Source organism: Notolabrus celidotus, chromosome 11 (genome assembly GCF_009762535.1).
Source record: "Notolabrus celidotus isolate fNotCel1 chromosome 11, fNotCel1.pri, whole genome shotgun sequence".
NCBI classification, from domain to species: Eukaryota; Metazoa; Chordata; class Actinopteri; order Labriformes; family Labridae; genus Notolabrus; species Notolabrus celidotus.
This window is the reverse complement of record NC_048282.1, coordinates 14,536,310-14,554,969: the sequence shown is the minus strand read 5'-3', so window position 1 is coordinate 14,554,969 and position 18,660 is coordinate 14,536,310. Positions and strand designations below refer to the sequence as shown.

At 41.7% G+C, this 18,660-nt stretch overlaps 2 protein-coding genes across 2 annotated transcripts in view; both read left to right on the top strand.

The window, feature by feature from the left end:
* The window catches only part of LOC117822166 (histone-lysine N-methyltransferase PRDM16-like), a 63,390-nt gene extending 57,739 nt beyond the window's left edge, over window positions 1–5,651 (top strand). The window contains exons 2-3 of the mRNA XM_034696841.1: window positions 2,955–3,421; window positions 5,646–5,651. Of these exons, the coding sequence (XP_034552732.1) occupies window positions 2,955–3,421; window positions 5,646–5,651 (473 nt within the window). The remainder of the gene's footprint in view (window positions 1–2,954; window positions 3,422–5,645) is intronic.
* The window catches only part of prdm16 (PR domain containing 16), a 124,209-nt gene continuing 108,939 nt past the window's right edge, over window positions 3,391–18,660 (top strand). Inside the window, 1 exon segment of the mRNA XM_034695351.1 lies at window positions 3,391–3,421. The gene's annotated coding sequence lies outside the window, so the exon portion shown is untranslated.

The window sequence follows — 18,660 nt, the reverse complement described above, 5'->3', positions numbered from 1 at the left end:
GCTATGCTACAAAGCAAAGCGCTACGTTTACGGCACGCATTTACAATTTATCAAATAAATGGGATGCCTTCATGTGGCCTGGGCCCGGCTCTCAGGCAGAGCAGCGTAGTTTTCCACTGAAATAACAGCCGCTGAACAAGCAGCCCATTGTAGCCACAGCCAGCACCGGGACCCCCAAGGTGCGAATTAATGATTGACCCCTGATGTAATCAGGATAAATAGCTCCCCGTAAAAGAGAAAGAGATGGCGAGAGGAACAGAGAGAAAGAACAACATAAGGAGGCAGGGAGGGGAAGGCACTATCTGGCCCGGGTGTTTTTTAAGAAGCCCTCAGGGAGACGAACCTAACATCTCTTTCTGGGTCTTTTGAGACCCTGAGCTAACATACAGCTGTTTAAAAGCAGCTCAGTCGTCAGGTTTTAGACTCTGTCCCTCCTCCCCTTTGTCCTCTTCTTGGCCCCTTTCCTTATTTTCCTGCTTACTTTTCTCATCTGCAACTATTTTGGTGCTGGTGAAACATGGTCAACTTGTCATGAGGGGAGAGAATGTGAGCTTGTCTCCATTGGCAAATAATCTCAAAGTTTCCCAGACTTCTTCAGGTGACTTTTTTTTATGAATCAGCTCAGTTACATTTAAGAGTTGAATGTTAAATATCACACAGGGTCTGCCATTTCTGCCTCACTTTACAGCTTCAAGTCTCTCACAAAAGATGTTTTGTTCATAAAAAATGTGGAGGCTTTTTTTCCCCCTCTTCTTACTTAATTATTTGTTGTAACGATCTGTGCATTTTTCCATGCACAATGAGGCGCTATTAAAAAGCTTTTCCACCGCTGTCTTTCTGCTTGTCAAAATTGCTCTCAACGGGTCAAGTGCCAGTGAAAGTGGGATGGTGAAGAGGGAGGGGAAAAAACTGTTTAACGGCCTGAAACACTTTTGATTGAGCAGAGAGAGCAGCAGATAGGGCAGAGTTATAAAACTTTAATTGATCTGTGAAAAGTGGAAGCTACTTCTGGCTCACATGTTCCAATGCTTAATTGCACGCCTGGTCTGAGCACATATGAAACAGCGATCATTAAAAAAATAGGTTATTTTCCAGTCAAAATCGCTGGATGACGCAGAATCAGTCATAAAAGGCTGGATTTTACTGCTGCAGCTTTATATGATAAGTTTCCCGGATCTGCTGCAGGTTTGCCAGGAGCTGAAAAGTTCTTGTCACATGCTTTTGTAGTTTCACATTTCACATTTTAGACATACATGTCAGTTAATTTAACAGCTTTCATTGTCCACATCTGTCATGGGCAGAAACCCAAATTTTTATGAAAGAACCAAAGTTCTGATGGACTGTGTGGGTAATAGGCTCATGTGCAATTTCATGTGTGATGCTATTTTTAAATCGTGGTTACTTGCTGAGCTCATTCATTTGTTTACAACTTACAGGCCTCAGTGTCTCCCTCATCACCTTATAAAGCACATGCAGAGTAAAAGCTCAGAGATTAGTACATTCTTAGAGCAATACAAAAAATTTTGAAGTCTTAATGAAGCATATCTTTTACATCAACTTCTAGAAAAAATCAAGCCACAAACTTTTGTTGTGACCCAATAAAGTGTCATGTACTTACGAGCACATTTTAAAATGTCATGTTGCAGCTCCAGCTAAAGCCTGGGAAGTGTTGGCAGCCTTGGCAGCAGGCTGGATGGAGGCTAACAGAGGGAGAGAGCTTGATTGAAACCACTCCTGCTGTAATTTTGGGCCTAGTTAGCCTGCTGATTGCCAGTCCCTGTGTTTAGATAGTAAAACTGCAGTGGTGCTTTGACTAGAGACACCAGGATCTGTCCAGAGAGGAAAACAAGGAGACACACATAGATGGCTTAACACAAACACACACACACACACACACACACACACACAAGCAAATCTTAGAGTCAAAGGCTGGGTGTATTGGTAGCACTGAATAAGGAAAACTATCTATTTCAGTGTAAATAAAACACCTATTGAAATGGGAAGTCGCAATTTATGATCATCCACACACACATTTGCATTACTCATCATCATTTTCACTGATGCTGGAGTAGTTGGATTCTAGAGCACAGACACAATCATAATGTCAGTCTGTGGGCCTGATTATAATAAAAGGTGACGAGGGTAACCAGGTCAGTGCTGGACACAGCCATTATTTGTAACATGAGTCCTGGCACAAAACAGTGACTGTGATGGAGCTGAGAACTTTACCCATCAAAACTTGGCCAGCCTAAAACTTCCTATCCTTCACAGGCTCTTCTCACATAAATCACAAACTCATTGTGAACTTAGTATCTGAAGGATACAGTATGATGGATAGGTATTCTTTTCTAAGGACCAACAAATTCTCATTATGTGGTTTTAACATTTTGAGGTCTAGAGATTGAAGTTGGGCTCTTTTGTGTGTGTGTGTGTGTAATTTAGGGTCAAGGAGTCATTTTGTAGTGCATACTGTCCTCTAAGAATGGAGAAATATGTCAGTTCTCAGGCTGCAGCTCTTGATTTCTTGTCTTGATGCAGTTCAGTGATGAAGGTTTTGGCAATACAACACAGAATTGTCTGTTACCGTTACAACCAAAGATTAGATCGCTGGAAGAGTGATAATTTTCAGATGTTATAAAATCCTGACATGCAGGTTTTTGCCAGACAAACCTTAAAACGTACTGATCCCCTACTAAAACTCAGATTCCTGTGTAGTATTTATTTTTCTTACAGGTACTTTGTTCAAACTATAGTCTCTGTATTTTAGTACATATTTTTAGTTGCTTCATATTAAGTTCTAAATTTAACCGTTTCTTTTTTATGAACTAAGCTTTTGTTTATCTTCTCCTGCTGATAGTAAAACACATAACCTTTATAAAATATAGTAAAAAGTGTAAGTGTTTTCTCTACCTTCCTATTAATAACCAACTATGTGTTTGTCTCTTGATTCATAGATGACAGTGAGCCAGTGGACAGCATGTACGACACAGAGGCCGACCTCCCGGGTTTAGCGCCGAGTAGTGGAGGTGGTGTCGACAGTCCAGAAGATGATGCAGATGACAGTGTCATCAACATGTCCCCACTGCCCTCACCCACCCCTTCTCATCCAAACAACATCCACCACCACCTGCTGCACCCCCACATCTACGCTGCACACCACCACCACCTTCACAACAACAGCAACAGCAGCAGCAATGACCAGGACTTCACCACGCCTAAGGAGGGTTCGCCCTACGAGGCACCCGTCTACATTCCAGACGACATTCCCATTCCCGGCGACCTGGAGCTGCGGGAGTCCTCTGTGCCCGGTGCCGGCCTGGGTGTTTGGGCCAAGAGCCGAATAAGTGCGGGTGAAAGGTTTGGGCTTCACAGCATGCTGCATCATGGGGCCACGGGCAAAGACAGCTCCTTTGGATGGGAGGTAGGAACCACACTGACTTTTTTTACTTTGTCTTAGCTTTCCTGCTGTTTTCTTTTTTTATTCCAATACATCCCTCTGTCACTTGACTTTCATCCTTAACAGCTCAAACTAAACTGTAGATTGATAAACATACAAATTTGTATAGGAACATATAAGAATAAAAAGTGTGAGAAACATTGAGGCAACAACGGAGAGAGCAAGTGAATGAAGGAAGAGTGCTCCATTCACACATTTCCAACCATCACTCCTGATTCACAGGTGATGTCATCATCAGCAATGTTGTCCATTCCATTTGCATCCCTGTTGTGATTGGACCTCATCTTTGATCATGCACATACACACTCAAAAAAACAAATACCATCGTCCAGAATTCCCGAAGCAGAGCAATGTCAGATGGAAAAATCTGGCTGATTAGTAAAGGTATCAGCTTTTCTGGGCGTCAGTCCGAGCGAGCACCCTCATTTGGTCACGCCACCCGATATGGAAATGGAAGAAGCATGGCCCAGTGCGGTGGCAGCATATTGAACTATTAATTTTCATTTCAACATGACATTAGAGGATATTGAAGTTGCTTCAGTAAGCTCATTAGGGGGAAAAAAAAGATCTCTGTCTCGCTCTCTCTGTCTCCATCTTTCCTTTCCCATATGCCTAATCAGAGATGAAATATCCTGGCCTGCTTTTCATTTCACTGACTCCTGGACTCTTCAGTTCCAGAGGGCCAATCATTCACATGTTCTTGTGTAACATTTTTATGTTACAAGGAATAAAGACTTTGACAGGTTACTTGTCATGTAAGAAAGGGTGCAGTATGCTTAAACAATACTCTGCCAGCTGATGTAGCTGATTATGACTTTTTACATTTTTAGATTGATTTGAAACATTTTCATGACAATTATTTTATATTTAGTGTTAGCTTGAAGATCCACATAATTGAGGAAATACATTTAAAAAATGTCCTTAGAGCATGGGGATTTAACACTTTTAATTGTATTTGCACTGTCAGGAATGACACACATTTTATAATTATCAAATTATTACAAACACCTGCGACTGATGTTCTCAGTGAAAGTAAACACAGAAAGACGGAGTGTCACAAAATGCAGAATTATCATTTCAAGAGAGCAAGTTGCAATTTTGTTTGTCACTTATGCCGTTAAAGGCATATTCCGGCAGTCGTAGGGTGGCAGGACCCATCTGCCCCATTAATTTACTGTTTCACCCCCAGAAAGTCTAATGCCCAGGCTAGACTACATTATCATTTTGTTTGTTGCAATTGTCACTGTGTCAGATTATTCAATCATGGAGCCATAAATTAGTGCCATGACTGGACTAATAGACATGACAGTCTACACAATGGTACCATTTGAATCATCACCACTGACTTGATGAAAAAAGGAAGAAAGACCAAGAAAGATGACACCAGGAATTACTAACAGCAGTTACTCATTGGGTTGTTCATGTTTGCCTGCTGTGACTCGCCAACATTTCCTTTCTTTTAGTCTGTCATGGTGGTCCCTTGACGACACATCTAAAAGACAGAGAAGTTGCTGCCACAGCTTGACAAACTTTATCTCTGCCTCATAGTTCCATCTCACAGCACCAACTTTATCATTATTATTTTGCTTTGTTTGTCTACGCTTATGCCTTTTTACAAAGAGAGCACAGTTTACCAAAGTCAAATTCCTTGTGTGTTCAAGCATACCTGGCCAATAAAGCTGATTCTGATTCTGATTCTGTGACTTGACTACCCGTCAAGACTGAGAAAAAAGAAGATGTTGGTGTGAAATAGCAGAAGCACTTCAGCAACCCGCTGAGTAACTACCATCAGCTTCTCTGTTTGTTGTCTAGCCCAGCCCCTTTTCAGTCCAAAGTCTTAATGATGGTCAGGATAATTGGACCAGACACCATCGAGACTGTCATGTATCTGGGTCAGTCAACGAATGAATTTATGGCTCTGTGACTGCCTAATCTGACACATTGACTATTGTAACAGACAAAATAATCATGTGACCTCAGCATTAGCTGAAGTAAAAGGTAGATTTCAAAGAGTCTAAGTTTAGAAGTTTAAAAAACTTGGCTTATACTTCGCTGTGTCCACGAATCCCTTAATGACAAGCTTTTAAAAGAACCTCGAAAGTTCCCTTAAGGTTCAGTCTGAAGAACTCTGGGTGGTTTCCACAGAAGTCTTCATTTCTTTTGTTATCCCTCTTTTTCTTCTTTACAGTTGTAAGCGCATGCAGGCGATTAGAGCACACAGCCACACGCTACGTGGCAGTGTGCCAGGCTGAACATTCGCTTTTGTAAAGTTCATATTATGGCTGGCCATCCGGGGTTCAAGGGGCACTTTTCCAAAAACTACACTCTCCTGTAGCTCTTATGTTTTCTCTCAGCTTTCTCCTCCCTCCCTCTCTTTTTTTTCTCTCTAGACACCTGAGTAATGCATATTCATCAGGGACGCTATGACTCTCTGGCTTGAAGGAAAATGGGCCACCTTTGGTTTGAAAGAGTCACATTTAAACATGTGCATAAAAAAATGCCCTGCCATACACACACACTCATAAACACAGTTTGAAGTGATGATAGAGTTTAATAAACCACTGTGCATCTACAGTATTGTGTAACTCTGTCCCAATTGTATGTATTCTGGTAACATTTTCAAAATGTAGTGTGTTTGTCAACAAGGCAATTTTTCAGACCTACTTGGGTGTTGCTGTTGGCCTTGGGTCTTTTTTTTCTGCTTCACTTAATCTTTGGTATCCCAAGCTGTCAAAAGAGAACGATTGATCCTTCCTCTCGTCCTCCCACTCCTGAGTGGTCTTTAGAGGACTCAGTCTGGTGAAGCCTGTATTATTTTTTTAGATATCCTGTCTGGTTTGGGGCTGGAAGCCTTCAGGGGGCTCTCCTCTCTCAGACTCTTATCACAGATAGTCATAACAGTCAGCCTGTTGATAGTCATCAACAGACTCCCCTAGGAGTTCCCAACCCCTGCTCTCCCGCCTTTCACTTTCTACCCCTGTACTCATCTACTGCCTCTGGTCTTAAACAAATAGACAGGCTGAGCAGGGGGACAAGAAGTATGGCTGAGTGAAAAAAGATGTCAAAAGTTAAAAAAAAAAATGACATTGATGATGCAGAACATGTATTTCTCACATAATCAGAATTTCTGGAACCTGATCATCCCCACTTCATTTGGTCATAGACTATACCGTGTAACTGACCCTATAATTCCTAAAAACATGAAATCACAAAAATTGCAGCCACAAGGTTTTCAGTCATCAGGGATGATATATGCCATCTGCAGTAGTACACAAATCCATAACAGTTTAACTACATTGACTGCATTTTTGTGGATTTTTTACCCAGACTGGCAATAAGTCATAATGATGGCTTTGCAAGCACTGCGGCCTACTAAAGCAGCGTAACGGCTCGAACAATCACAGGGCAGGTTCTGAGGACTCTCTGGGTGTCAGAGATGAAGTGCAGACTGGTACTGAGACAAACAGATAGTTACAGAAAGAGAGTGAAGGGGAAGGAGGGAGAAAAAGAAGAAAGAGGAAGGCAGAGAGGAAGCCTACTATTGTCTATCCCGGGGCGTCAGGGACTGGAAGAGGTGTTAACTCAGACTCATTTCAGTGAGACGGACAGCTCAATCTAAGGGCTGCTTCGCTGCAGGCAATGGCTATTCTCCTCTGTCTCATACTACCTCTTTGGGCCAGCACCGAGTCATCCATTTAAAAACCATTATGCTCCCCTTTAGCACAACATGATAGAACGCCAGGGCCCCGGGTCTGTCGTATGTGTGTGTGTGTGTGTGTCTCTGCTGCTGTGTGTGTTGGGCTGCCAACCCCTCAGGATATGAAGGCCTTGGCAAGCAGAGTGAGGCGAGGCCCTCAGAGAGCCCGGAGTGGGGGATCTACTGTCAAAGTGACTGCTGCTATTATCTGGCCGGTAGATTGACCTGACTCGCCTATTGATAGAGTCATGTCACCATACAAAGACTGGGGGTATTGTGCTCTTCATTGACTGGCATTGAATGAACTCACTGATCTAACTCGCTTTGGCGTTCAGATGACAGGGGAGAGTGCAACACTCTTTTTTGGGATATGTTTGGAGGAAGCTGTGCATGTTGATAGGAAAAAATTGCACTCTATGCTTTGGAAACATTCAAACAGAAATGACTTTGATCTTTGAGGGAAAATCAAATCTCAGCCTCTATTCTGAACATTCTTGAAGCAAACAAAAGGTTTGGCCAAGCCCTCTTGAAGTGATATTGATGGTGTTTGCGCTCACGTCACCTCACCCTGTGACCACTGGGTGTGTCCTTCCATCTCTGAGACATGGCTTTTGAAATTCCTCCAGCACCTTTAATATCTCACCAAGCTCTCATTCCCTGGAGCTTGACGCACAAACAAGGTTGAGGTACAAACTGTGAGGAGATGGAGTCACTTGCTTGTCAGTTGTGATGATTGGGTGGCAGCTAAACTTGTAATTACCAATTCAGGGGACCTGCTATCATCAGTTAATTCAACTAGAATAATACAGAGCTGAAAATCTTTAGGGTATTGTGTATTTTGAGGAATGATAAAGATGATTTAAGAAGGGCATGTTGTGCACATAGATCTCAGGGATGTGCACTGATGTAGACCCTTTGGACAAGGTCAAAATAAATGCTTTTATGCACAAAAAACATGCATCATAGAAATCATGTCAGCCCTGCAGCAATATTTATCTCTTTGTCACAGCGGACCTTGGGATGACTTTGTTGCCAGGGCAAACTTCTTTTTGTCAGTCCTTTCATTCTTTTCATGTTTACTCTTCGTGGGGTGATTTTCCATATCAGTTTCATTCATCCAGCGATGTGTGGAAAGACACAAAAAGTATGCTCGCTCTTCTATTTACCCTGTTATTGACTTAGTGATAGACTAAGACATCTGGCGGGCACTCTCATGTCACCAAGGTACTACGTGACAGAGACGTGTCTGGCCATGATATCATGGATCTCTCTCATCCCTCACAGGTATTAATCTCTTACTTGACAACTATTTCATGTTGACACTCTGCTTCTTTTGTTAGGGACCTAATCGCTGACTCAAGCCAATGTCCTTGTTTCTTAAAGTAAGGCCGAAGAAGTCCTGGCGCACCCTAACATTTATCTGTCGTGACCCACCTCTCGCCTCCTAAAGTGTTTGCTAGTCTTTTGTGTTTTTCCTAAGGCAGGCGGATGGCCAAGTTCTTATGCTTGATATCCCAGAGGGCATTCAAGGTGCAGCTCGAAACTTGTCTGATCTGTTTGACTTTCACAAAAAGGTGTTCCTTATCATGATGGTTTGCATCTAAAGTGATTGGTACTGAATAGATAGAGCACAAAATAGCAAATAGACAAAGAGAGAGAGAGAGAGAGAGAGAGAGAGAGAGAGAGAGAGAGAGAGAGAGAGAGAGAGAGAGAGAGAGAGAGAGAGAGAGAGAAGAGAAATAGTTTTTTCCTGCTTAATTTTACTAATATGCCTTCCTGTATTCTCACGTATTCACTCACCATAACACAGGAATCAATAAATTATGGATGCCGATATAAGAAAGTTGTGATCCCAATTAGGACTGTCACAATAACCAGCATTGATGATAACCATCATTTAAAAAACATGAAATGTTGATATTGCGCTATGTCATAGTAGCCTAGTTGGTGCTTGTTCTTTACGCTGGTTGCCAAACGCAGTAAAGTGGAAGATAGACGAAGCAGCAGGGGCAAAAGAAGAAGTAGACTGTGTATACAGCTAGCCAGCTAGCCAGCTAGCCTTTGCCACAGTGTGTGGCTTCTCCTGCAGTGCACATCTCACTGGTAGAGTTAACAGATGAAAGCAAGGTACTTTTCCTGAAAAATATGTTTTCTCAACAGTTTGGGAGTTTTTTGGATTTCATTAAAAATATGGGCTGTCTGTCGACACTCCAGTCTGCATGAAATGCAGAACAACAGTGACTGCAAAAAGAAAAAAAATAGAAAATGTAACAGGAAAAAGCTAAAATGATTAGTGGACATTAAGCCAAAGATATCAGAGTGGTTAGTTGTCTGTGGTCTCACAAAAAAGCTCTCCATCCCTCCTAGTGATTTTGATTTAGTTGGCATAATGTTGTTTGGCGTTGTGGATGTTTTGGTGCCAGTTTACCTGTTTGCCTTTTCACTTTTCATAATTGGTTTACTTGTTATTTATTGTAAATGTTTTGTACAATTATTGTTACATACTTTCTCTTTGCCTCCATATACTCATGTTCAGAGTAATTTGCCAAAGAAGAGATGAACAGTATAGTTAGACTTTCATAAATATGAAAATAATATTGTTTTTGTGAATTTTTCTTCACCAGTGATAATAGTGGGGTTCAATTATTATATCTTGACAGCCCTAAATGCAATGGAGATGTATTGAAGAAATATGTAGTAGCAGTAGCCACAGCTAGCATTATAACCAGTAAAACAGCAAGTGCTTGTGTGACAATAAAATAACTGCAAAATATTTAGTAGAGACAACAACCCAAAGCTAAAGCAATGACAAAATCACTGAATTGTGATACATATCCCTGCCTGTCCTGAAGGATGTGATCTCCACACAAGTTCACAGTCTAATCCATAACATCAGAGACACAAATTTTACTGTTCTCAAAAATTTGCTTGATGAATATAATATTGAATCTGTTCTACTAGATATTCACTCGACAAAGCTGCTTTACACTGACACTCACAAAAGTAACAGGAATTAAAAAATGTAACTGTGTAAACTATGAATTAATCATTTCCACTGATTACGTACTCTTAATCATTAGTCCTATATGATATAAAGTGTTATCATAAGGAGTTACTTTTAGCACGTGTGAATAGTCCCACATTGTAATGAATGTAGGATATCAAACCTGTGGTTTCTAATAACAGTATTGACCAACAGTGTGTGGTTTTCTGTCATCATTATTTGACTTTGACAGAAACCCCAAGTTTACACACTAAGAAAAAACACCAAAGAGTGAGCGTAACACCACAAGTCTTGAGCATGGGTTTGTAATATCTTCCATTCACGTTCATTTTATGTAGGTTTTAAACATGCCATTAGCCAATTTAATCCAATTTTCCCAGCTTTCAGAGCACTCCAGTGGAACAGATTCCATCTAATATTAAACATATGGTTGCCGTTGCCCCTGGAAACACCACAGCAGTGCTGTTTTTTTTAAAGAAAGCTGTTATAGACAAGCCTCCTGTGTCCCAGTTCAAACCGTTGTCAATTATCTTCAATGAACACGGTAATTGATAATGAGGAAGCAGGGCAGCAAATTAAGTGTCAGGTTTTATTAGAAGCCTGATACCTTATCATTTGTTCATAACTCATTACCAACATCTGTTAATTAGTTAATAAATTAATCTGTGAGGCTCTGAAGAAAGGTGTGCAGCCTCCCGAGGAAGAACATGGGGCAAAGTCATCCATCTTTGAAGAGAGTGGAACTTGAAAAATATTGTCCCTGGGATTTGGGCTGTTATTACTTGGTCATTGGTTTCAGACCTTAGCCACTACAGCCAAGCATTCTCAATGGAACCTCTTGTTTGCCTGAATAACCCCCCCACAGTCTCCTCACGCATCTCCACCACAATGCTATCCTTTATTGCATGAGGTTTCTCTTAGTTGAGGTTCTTTAAACATTAATTTAAAATCACTTACATTGGCCCATCAGTCCTCTGTGGTGAAGCACAGGTAACTCGTGTCCAACCCCCGTCTCCCCGTCTCTTTCTCTGTGTATCTAGTGAAACCCCATCGTTCATCATTGCCCTTATGAATAGTCCCATCAGTTTGGGCCTCAGGGAAGAAACAGACAATGACACTGCTCTTTGCCGCAGTGGAAAATGATGATGACATTTGTCAAATGCTGTTTATGTTGGTGAATAGATCTATATTATCATGGAGACATTCCCTTTTCTTCCACACTAAGTCCCGCAGAGCATGTATTCATTCATTGGTCATTATAAAGGCCAGTAGAATTTAAACTCTGATTGCCTAATATGAAGTCAAAAATATGTGTTGTATTTAAATATCTGTAAGATCCCTCCCATGCAAAATTTTGTGAATTTGTTTTCACATATGACTTTCTTGCTACAGTTTTCACTCACTTTTCCTTCCTCCCTCACTTCAAATCTCAATCCCTTGTGCTGTTAAACATTAACTGTGACTCAAGCAGGAGGTGGTGACCTAGTAATCAGGTTCCCGTGGCTGTTTTGATAGTCATTTTCCATAATCAGATACACAACATGGCCCAAAGCCTCAGCTGTAGAAATACTTATTTTTGTTAAATACTTACAGTTCGTGTGCCTTTCTCAAGACCGCAATCCATGAGCAGTGAGCCCAGGAGGAAACTGGAGCGCAGGCCTGTGCCTGAGCCTGACGTTTTATTGGGTCTAAGGGCATTTCGAATTAACGTCATGAATGGCACTCATAAACATACTGTGTGTTTGAGATTGTGTGAATTGGTGCTAAACAGGAACATGTACAGTATTATAAATTGTACCTTACCATGTTCATGTACATCCCCACAAACTTAAAAAGACACAGGCAGGCAGGAAAAAGACATTTCCCCATGTTATTCTTTCCTCTACTCAGTCATTAAAAACAACACAGTAAAGTGAGAAGCTAAGCACAATGACGACATTGGATTTTAGAACAGTGTTGAATTGTGGAAGTGTCAAACTCACTGGGACATCTTTACTTTGGAAAGTTTCCTGATTTGCTCGAGTGATTTTCGCTCATTTTCTCCAGCACTGTTATAGAAAGTGAGAGCTGCAGAGACAACAAAGAGGTTTTCACAAAGCCAGAATCTAGAGTGGTGTACTGAGGTGTGTGAATGCTTGTGTTTGAATGCATACAAATGCACATGTTCATATTTGTGTGTTCCTATTTCGCTTTACGTCATCAGAGTTATCCTGGTGAGCACTAGCCAGTATTTCAACAGTTATATTTGTTTGAAAATGGGAAATCAGGTCTGAGTATCTAAGACCCAATTTCACCCATTTTACATCTGTTCAAATTGTATTATTTTGCTTTGATAAATTGTTTCTTTAGAAGCAAAAGTAGAACAAAACTTATTCCTATGACAACATTTCTTCGGAGCAGTGTTCACGTTGTTGTAAAAATCTTGTCAATGCAAAGACGTAATTTCATCACATTTATTTTGCATACAAAATCGGAACCTTGGCCATCGTGTAGGATATTTACAGGAAGGGTTCAGGGACATTGTAATGGAGCGGTTCTGTACATTCCCCATTGAAGAGGAGAAAAGAAAACTGCATGTGCTGGGACTCAGGCTGTGCAGCTATTGCTAAGGGGGTTGCAAGACCATTGAATGGTGATTTAGTTAATAAAAACCTGACCACAGAGTGAGTGAAAAATCCAGTGAATAACTATGGAGAGCAGTTTGCTTGAAAGCTGGATGTAGTGGAGCCCTTTCCACTTCATGATATTATTATTTTCTTTGTTGACTGTGATGCACTATAATAGATTTAGGCTCAATATCTGTGGGATTAGACTTGTATGAACGTTTGAAGAATCTTGTGACTGATGCAGGTTTCCTGGGGAATTAGCTTCTGATCAAATAAGTTGAATCAACATATTTATATAGTCAGTGAAACAACTTTACTTTTTAACCATTTTAATGTCTTTTTGTTGAGGTTTTTTTATTGGCATTATAACGGGACAACGCTCACTGGATACTGTCAGAAAATGTATCATAACTGCCTGAAAATGTGTTTCTGTGTTATATTATTGTTTTTTAAGTTATTAGGAGTTAAAAAACATACATATATACAGTATATATATATATATATATATATATATATATATATATATAGAGAGAGAGAGAGAGAGAGAGAGAGAGAGAGAGAGAGAGAGAGATCTATATATATGTATCATCTGGCCAAATAATTACGTAATGTAATGCAGGCATTGATAGTATTTTTATCTCTAGAAGCCTTTCAGTTTCAGTTCACATGAACAACCAAACATATTTTGGTGGCGTTGTAAATTAGCTTGAAGTCATGTAAGGTGTCATGTTCTTGACACCCACCATTGCCAATGTCTACAGTGTCTCAGGCAGATGCTACATTAATATAAATGTATTAATATACTTGCATTACATAGTATCCTTACTTTTGCAAACTTCCTTCGTCTCTCTCTGATGTATCATGTAGTTTTTACTTGTGTTTCCCTGGAGGACAGGAAACCAGAAGAAGCCCACTGTTACCATGAATGAAACTTTGGATTTCTCTGAGTTTAATTGAATAGTTTTTGGAGGGGTTTTTTTGTAAGTGGGATTGTATGAAGTTCTTGTCAATAGCAAGTATATTACCCATTGGAGATGTCAGTCAACTTGACCCCTTTCTTGTAAAACCAGCTGGAAAAATGGAACTTGCAGGGATAAACTCTATCACATAATTCAGCTAATATTAAAAAAAACTCAAACCCAAAAACTAATAGTGATGTCAACGGGCAGAGCTAGGGGGTGGCCAGGGGTGTCTAATTGGCCACCCCTGAATTCCTTAGCTATGATTGGCTATTTGCCTTAAGAGGCGGCTCTTAGATTGAGCTCAACTATATGGGTTGTGTTTCAATTGGCTGTTAGTGGCAGAGACCCTGTATGCAATCCCACTTCATAAAACTAGACTATTCTTTTAAACTTTTTAGGGGCATTTCTTGGATGACTGTGGTCAAAATGTATCACATACACGTCATTTCTGGTCATATTAATGCTTAAATGTTCTGTATTAAACCTTTTAAGAAAGCTGTAAAATCTAGGCAGCATGTGTGGCAAAGACAATTTAAATTTCAAGAGTATAAGTGGCACACCAGGTAGACGTGTATGTTTAGAATTCACTATTCCCGCTCAGTGATATGTCTTTTACTACAACACTGCTCCATACCTGCCATACCCTTAAAAGGGTCTATGTGCTTAAATAAACAAATGAACAAACAATAGAACAAATGACCAAGCTTCAGACATGGATCAATTTATTCCCCACTTAATTCTTGTTAAGGGGGACCATTACCTAACTATTAGCTAGATGTCCCGAGAATAAGGAAGGTTAGAAAGGCTTGAACTTGATTACTGTAAATCTTCTTAATGGTCAGAACAGTGCACTGCAAGCCTCTCAGTCATTCTGTCCTCTGTAATTGTCACATGATTCTGCTCTGTGTCACTCTCTCTGGATAGGATGTGAGCTGACGTGGGTGCAGCTGGTACGCAGCGGTACCCAGCATGCCACCCAGTACCACAGATTGGTGGGAAAAGTAAACCTGATAAATATTCTAGCTCTCTGAGACGCTTATGTCTGAGCCATGTGATACAGAAGTTATACAAACAACAGAAAAGTATTGTTGTGGTGTTTGAGAGTGTGAATGTATGTGGAAATGGCCACTCTAATCTGCAAATAATATTTGTATTAAAGATGTTTTTATTGGATTACATGGTATTCGTTACACATTACAAGAAATGATTGCTTGTCTTGTCTTGTGTGAACCTCATGTTGTGTCATCTACGTTGTCTTTTCTCTCCTAAGTTGTTGATCATTACTCATCTTTTGATAGTCAAATCAACCTGAACATCCTTGTTTATATGAAGCTCTTCACATGCCATTTTGTCTGCTGTGATTTAATTGAGCTTGAGTGTTTCTGGTGACAAAGCCTGCTCCCCTCTGCTGGCCAAGAGCTCACAGTGCCACTTTCCAAACAAGTTCCTGACACTTTTAACATTCTGTGGCTCAGAGGGGGGAACTAGAGACAGACTTTCTTATCCCACTGTGGAATAACATACCAGTGTGCAGTCAGAGCCCGCCAGCAAACACACTGTGCACAAACACTTGATGCAAGGTGCCTGACCATCCAACCACTCAAGCAGTACAACTCAGCTTATTTTCCCTCCCGTCATCCTCGCACTGAACTTCAGAGTGGGGCCTTAATGGGGGTCACTATCACTGTCTGTCTTTATACATCCTGATCAATTTTCTTGTGCATATTCACAAAAACACACAGACTAACGTTTATAGAGCTTTTCAAGCATCCCTGACATCCTTCTGTGCAGCCATACACTTCAATTCAAACAAATAGTGTCCTGTTATGCTCTCAGGTAGCAGACTTTTCTGTCTTCTTGTTGTCCAGTGTACTCTTAAATGTTGATGTGTGTGAATCTTGTGTGCTTTCATTACATAATACTAGACATATGCTTCAATTATGTCCCGAACACACACTCAAATCTTCTCCTTTGTGATGCATTGATTTTTTTTCAACCCCTCTCTAAGTCTTACGTGCCCTCATTCTCTCTTCCTCCCCTCTTTCTTTTCGCCTAACCCCCCTCTCTTTTTCTCGGCCTCCGGGGTCCCAGTGCTTCTAATTCGGCCTTATCAGTGAAGTAATTTAGCTGCCACAGCTTGGGTTTCTGTTGCGCGGCGAGTGGCCCCATTGTCCTGCCCTGCTGTTGCTGAGATAAACCCTCAGATTGAACAAAGTCCGCGCTGACCTTTACAAACTCCCAAATCTCGCTCTGTACACCCCTCCAACAGAGATTCTCTCTGCCTCAAGCTCTTTTTGTGTGCGTGTGCATGTTGGAAGGGGGGGACTTGAGGCACATGAAGTGGGTGGTGTAAGGCCAATGAGTGTGTGTAGATGTGTGTGTGTTAAAGATTGAGTGTGGGCTCAGGTAGGATTGAGTGAGCGTGAGATGGACAGGGAAGAGGATTTAAGATGGCTGACTGAGCTTGTCTATATTTCCAATGGCACTTTGCTCTGAGAGGGAAGCTGAGGAGGAAAAGTGCACTGCAAGAAAAGCGTTCAAGTGTGCATTTTTTCTTTCTCCTTCAAACTGCAAGAGAGGGCTTTTGTTGATCACATTCTTTAACCTTCCAAGCCTTCAACGTTCAACCAGAAATATGATTTATTTGCCTTTAAACTAAAAGACAGTTTGTATCGTAGGTCCTTGTACTTACTGTTGATGTCCCTGAAACAGCTCATTTAGAAAATCCTGACAAAAGCACCGTTGAACCCCTCGTCCTACCTCCATTGTTATCTATCATGTCCTTCATTCCTTGGCAGAAGGCCCAAGAGGAGTCTGTCTGGATTGTTGCTTTGACACACAGTGAAATGGCTAGAGGGGAACGGTTGAAGCCAAGTGGCTGGGTGAGTGGGTGGGGTGGGGTGGGATGGGGGTCGATGCTGTGCCGGGGAGGTTTGGGGCACAATGCAACAGGAGTACCCTCTCCATTGTGAGCCACTGTCATCCTTCAGAAGCCACTCGACTAGCTCTCAACGCCACAAATCCTCTCTGCTTTCTATTGCAGCCGTCTGTCGGTCAGGCAGGGAACCTCATCAAAAAGTTAGGGATTGAGTCAGAATGTGTGGAGGGAGGCTGTAATTGGGTGGTAGTGTGTGTATGTGCTGGGTTGATGTGGCGAGGGACAGGGGCAAAACAAGTCCCTGAGTTCAGGTGTGGGCTTCAGAGTCAGTGATGGATTGGAGAGAATCTGCACCACTCTATCCGGTCAGGGTGGCCCTGTGTTCATCCCACCCTTCATCCCTCCATCCATCGCTCCTCCAATCCACCTCCCCCCCCCGCCCACTACCACCTGCCTGCAAGCCACCACCAGTGTTCCCAGGGAGATGAGCGCCACGGAGAAGAAGGCCCACAAGGGATTAACTTTTCACATGGCTGGGAGTCCTCGTCTCAAAAGACCTGACAACCCCAGACGGCTTGATTAAAAAAGAAAAGAAGAGAAGAGGAAAGGAGGGAGGAGGGGGTAGGGAGGGCACAGGAGGAGGAGAGGAGGGGGAATTCTTCACATGATGGCCCTGAGAGAGGGATTTTGGATATTGGGTGTCTTTTTTTCCCTTCATCCAAAGCCCTCATGTCTTGGTTGAGAATGAGCAAATTGTTCCTCCTGTTCTCTCAGCAGTCCCTGTGTTGCCTGGCCTAAAGATGTGGGTGGGCACCAGAAAAAAATGTTGGCTCCTCACAGGAAACCAAGAGATGTCATCTTGTTGTAAAGAAAATAAAAATCATGCTTGAAGTGGTCCCTTTTGAGTCCACTTAACATCTGCTTCTTGACCTTACGTTTGCCACATCCATCAGAAAACAGGATATTGAGTCATTGATTTGAATTTACTACAACATTGGGATTATATCTATATAATTTTTTCCTCGAATGTGGTATTATCAAAAGCCCTCTGTTGTTCTGTGTATGTCAGCGTTGCATTACAGTCAAGGAAGACATTGGCAGAGAGTCGACGAACCGTTGCCGGCTTAAAGTTCTAGTGTTCAAGTGGCAAGGCGCCCTATTTCCCCTCACTCTATCCCAGATAAATTGGGCCTCTCAGGTTTGTCTGTGAGAAAGAGAGGACAAAAATCAAAACAAACGCTCCCACTGAAGTGAAGATGGGAGTAGGGGTTGGTTTTCCTCTCTGGCTAGCGGATCAGCAACTCAACCTAGCGGGACAGCAGGCCACTTAATACCTCCCATCTTGTCCAGGTAACAGAGTGGCCCGACAGGGGGGTCAGGGAAGGTAGCAGGGTATCATCTTACAGATCACCACTCACCCTCTGGCTTCCTCCACATGGCTCACTTACCCTCTCCTCATCTCCACTGCGGGGACACATGCACCTTTTCTTCCCATAAGCCTTAGCTAGGATATACACATCCGTTGACAAAGGTTTGATGGACGTTAAGGACGGATTTCTCTAACGGTCTGCTGAGATTAACAAAATCTATGTGAATGTGAACCAATTGCGTACCAATGATAAGTTTACTGTCAAAAGACAAAAGTCTGTTTGGTAACTTAAACTCTCAATATTGGTACTGTAAAATGTCAAGAAACTCCAAAACCAAGATGTGACTAACACAATCAACCCTAATCTTAGCCCAGGTTTTGCATTAATCATGCTGCATACCTGCCATATGGTGCTAAATTCCAAGGAGGTTGTGAACCTACTTGCTGTGCACTTGACCTTGGTGATGGGCCCTGGGGAAATTAGGAGTAGATTCCCCTCCTTCGTGATGTTGTGAACCCAGTTGTGATCCCAGCTTGTCAAATATTAGGTTATCCTGTTATTAACTGGACATCTGGATCACCTTGTGTGCTGAGCAAAAATCTAAAGAAAGCCTTTTGGCATCTTTTTTTGATAAAGATTAGTGATTGAGTATTTTTCCTTTCATTCAGCCATGGACGTCACACACA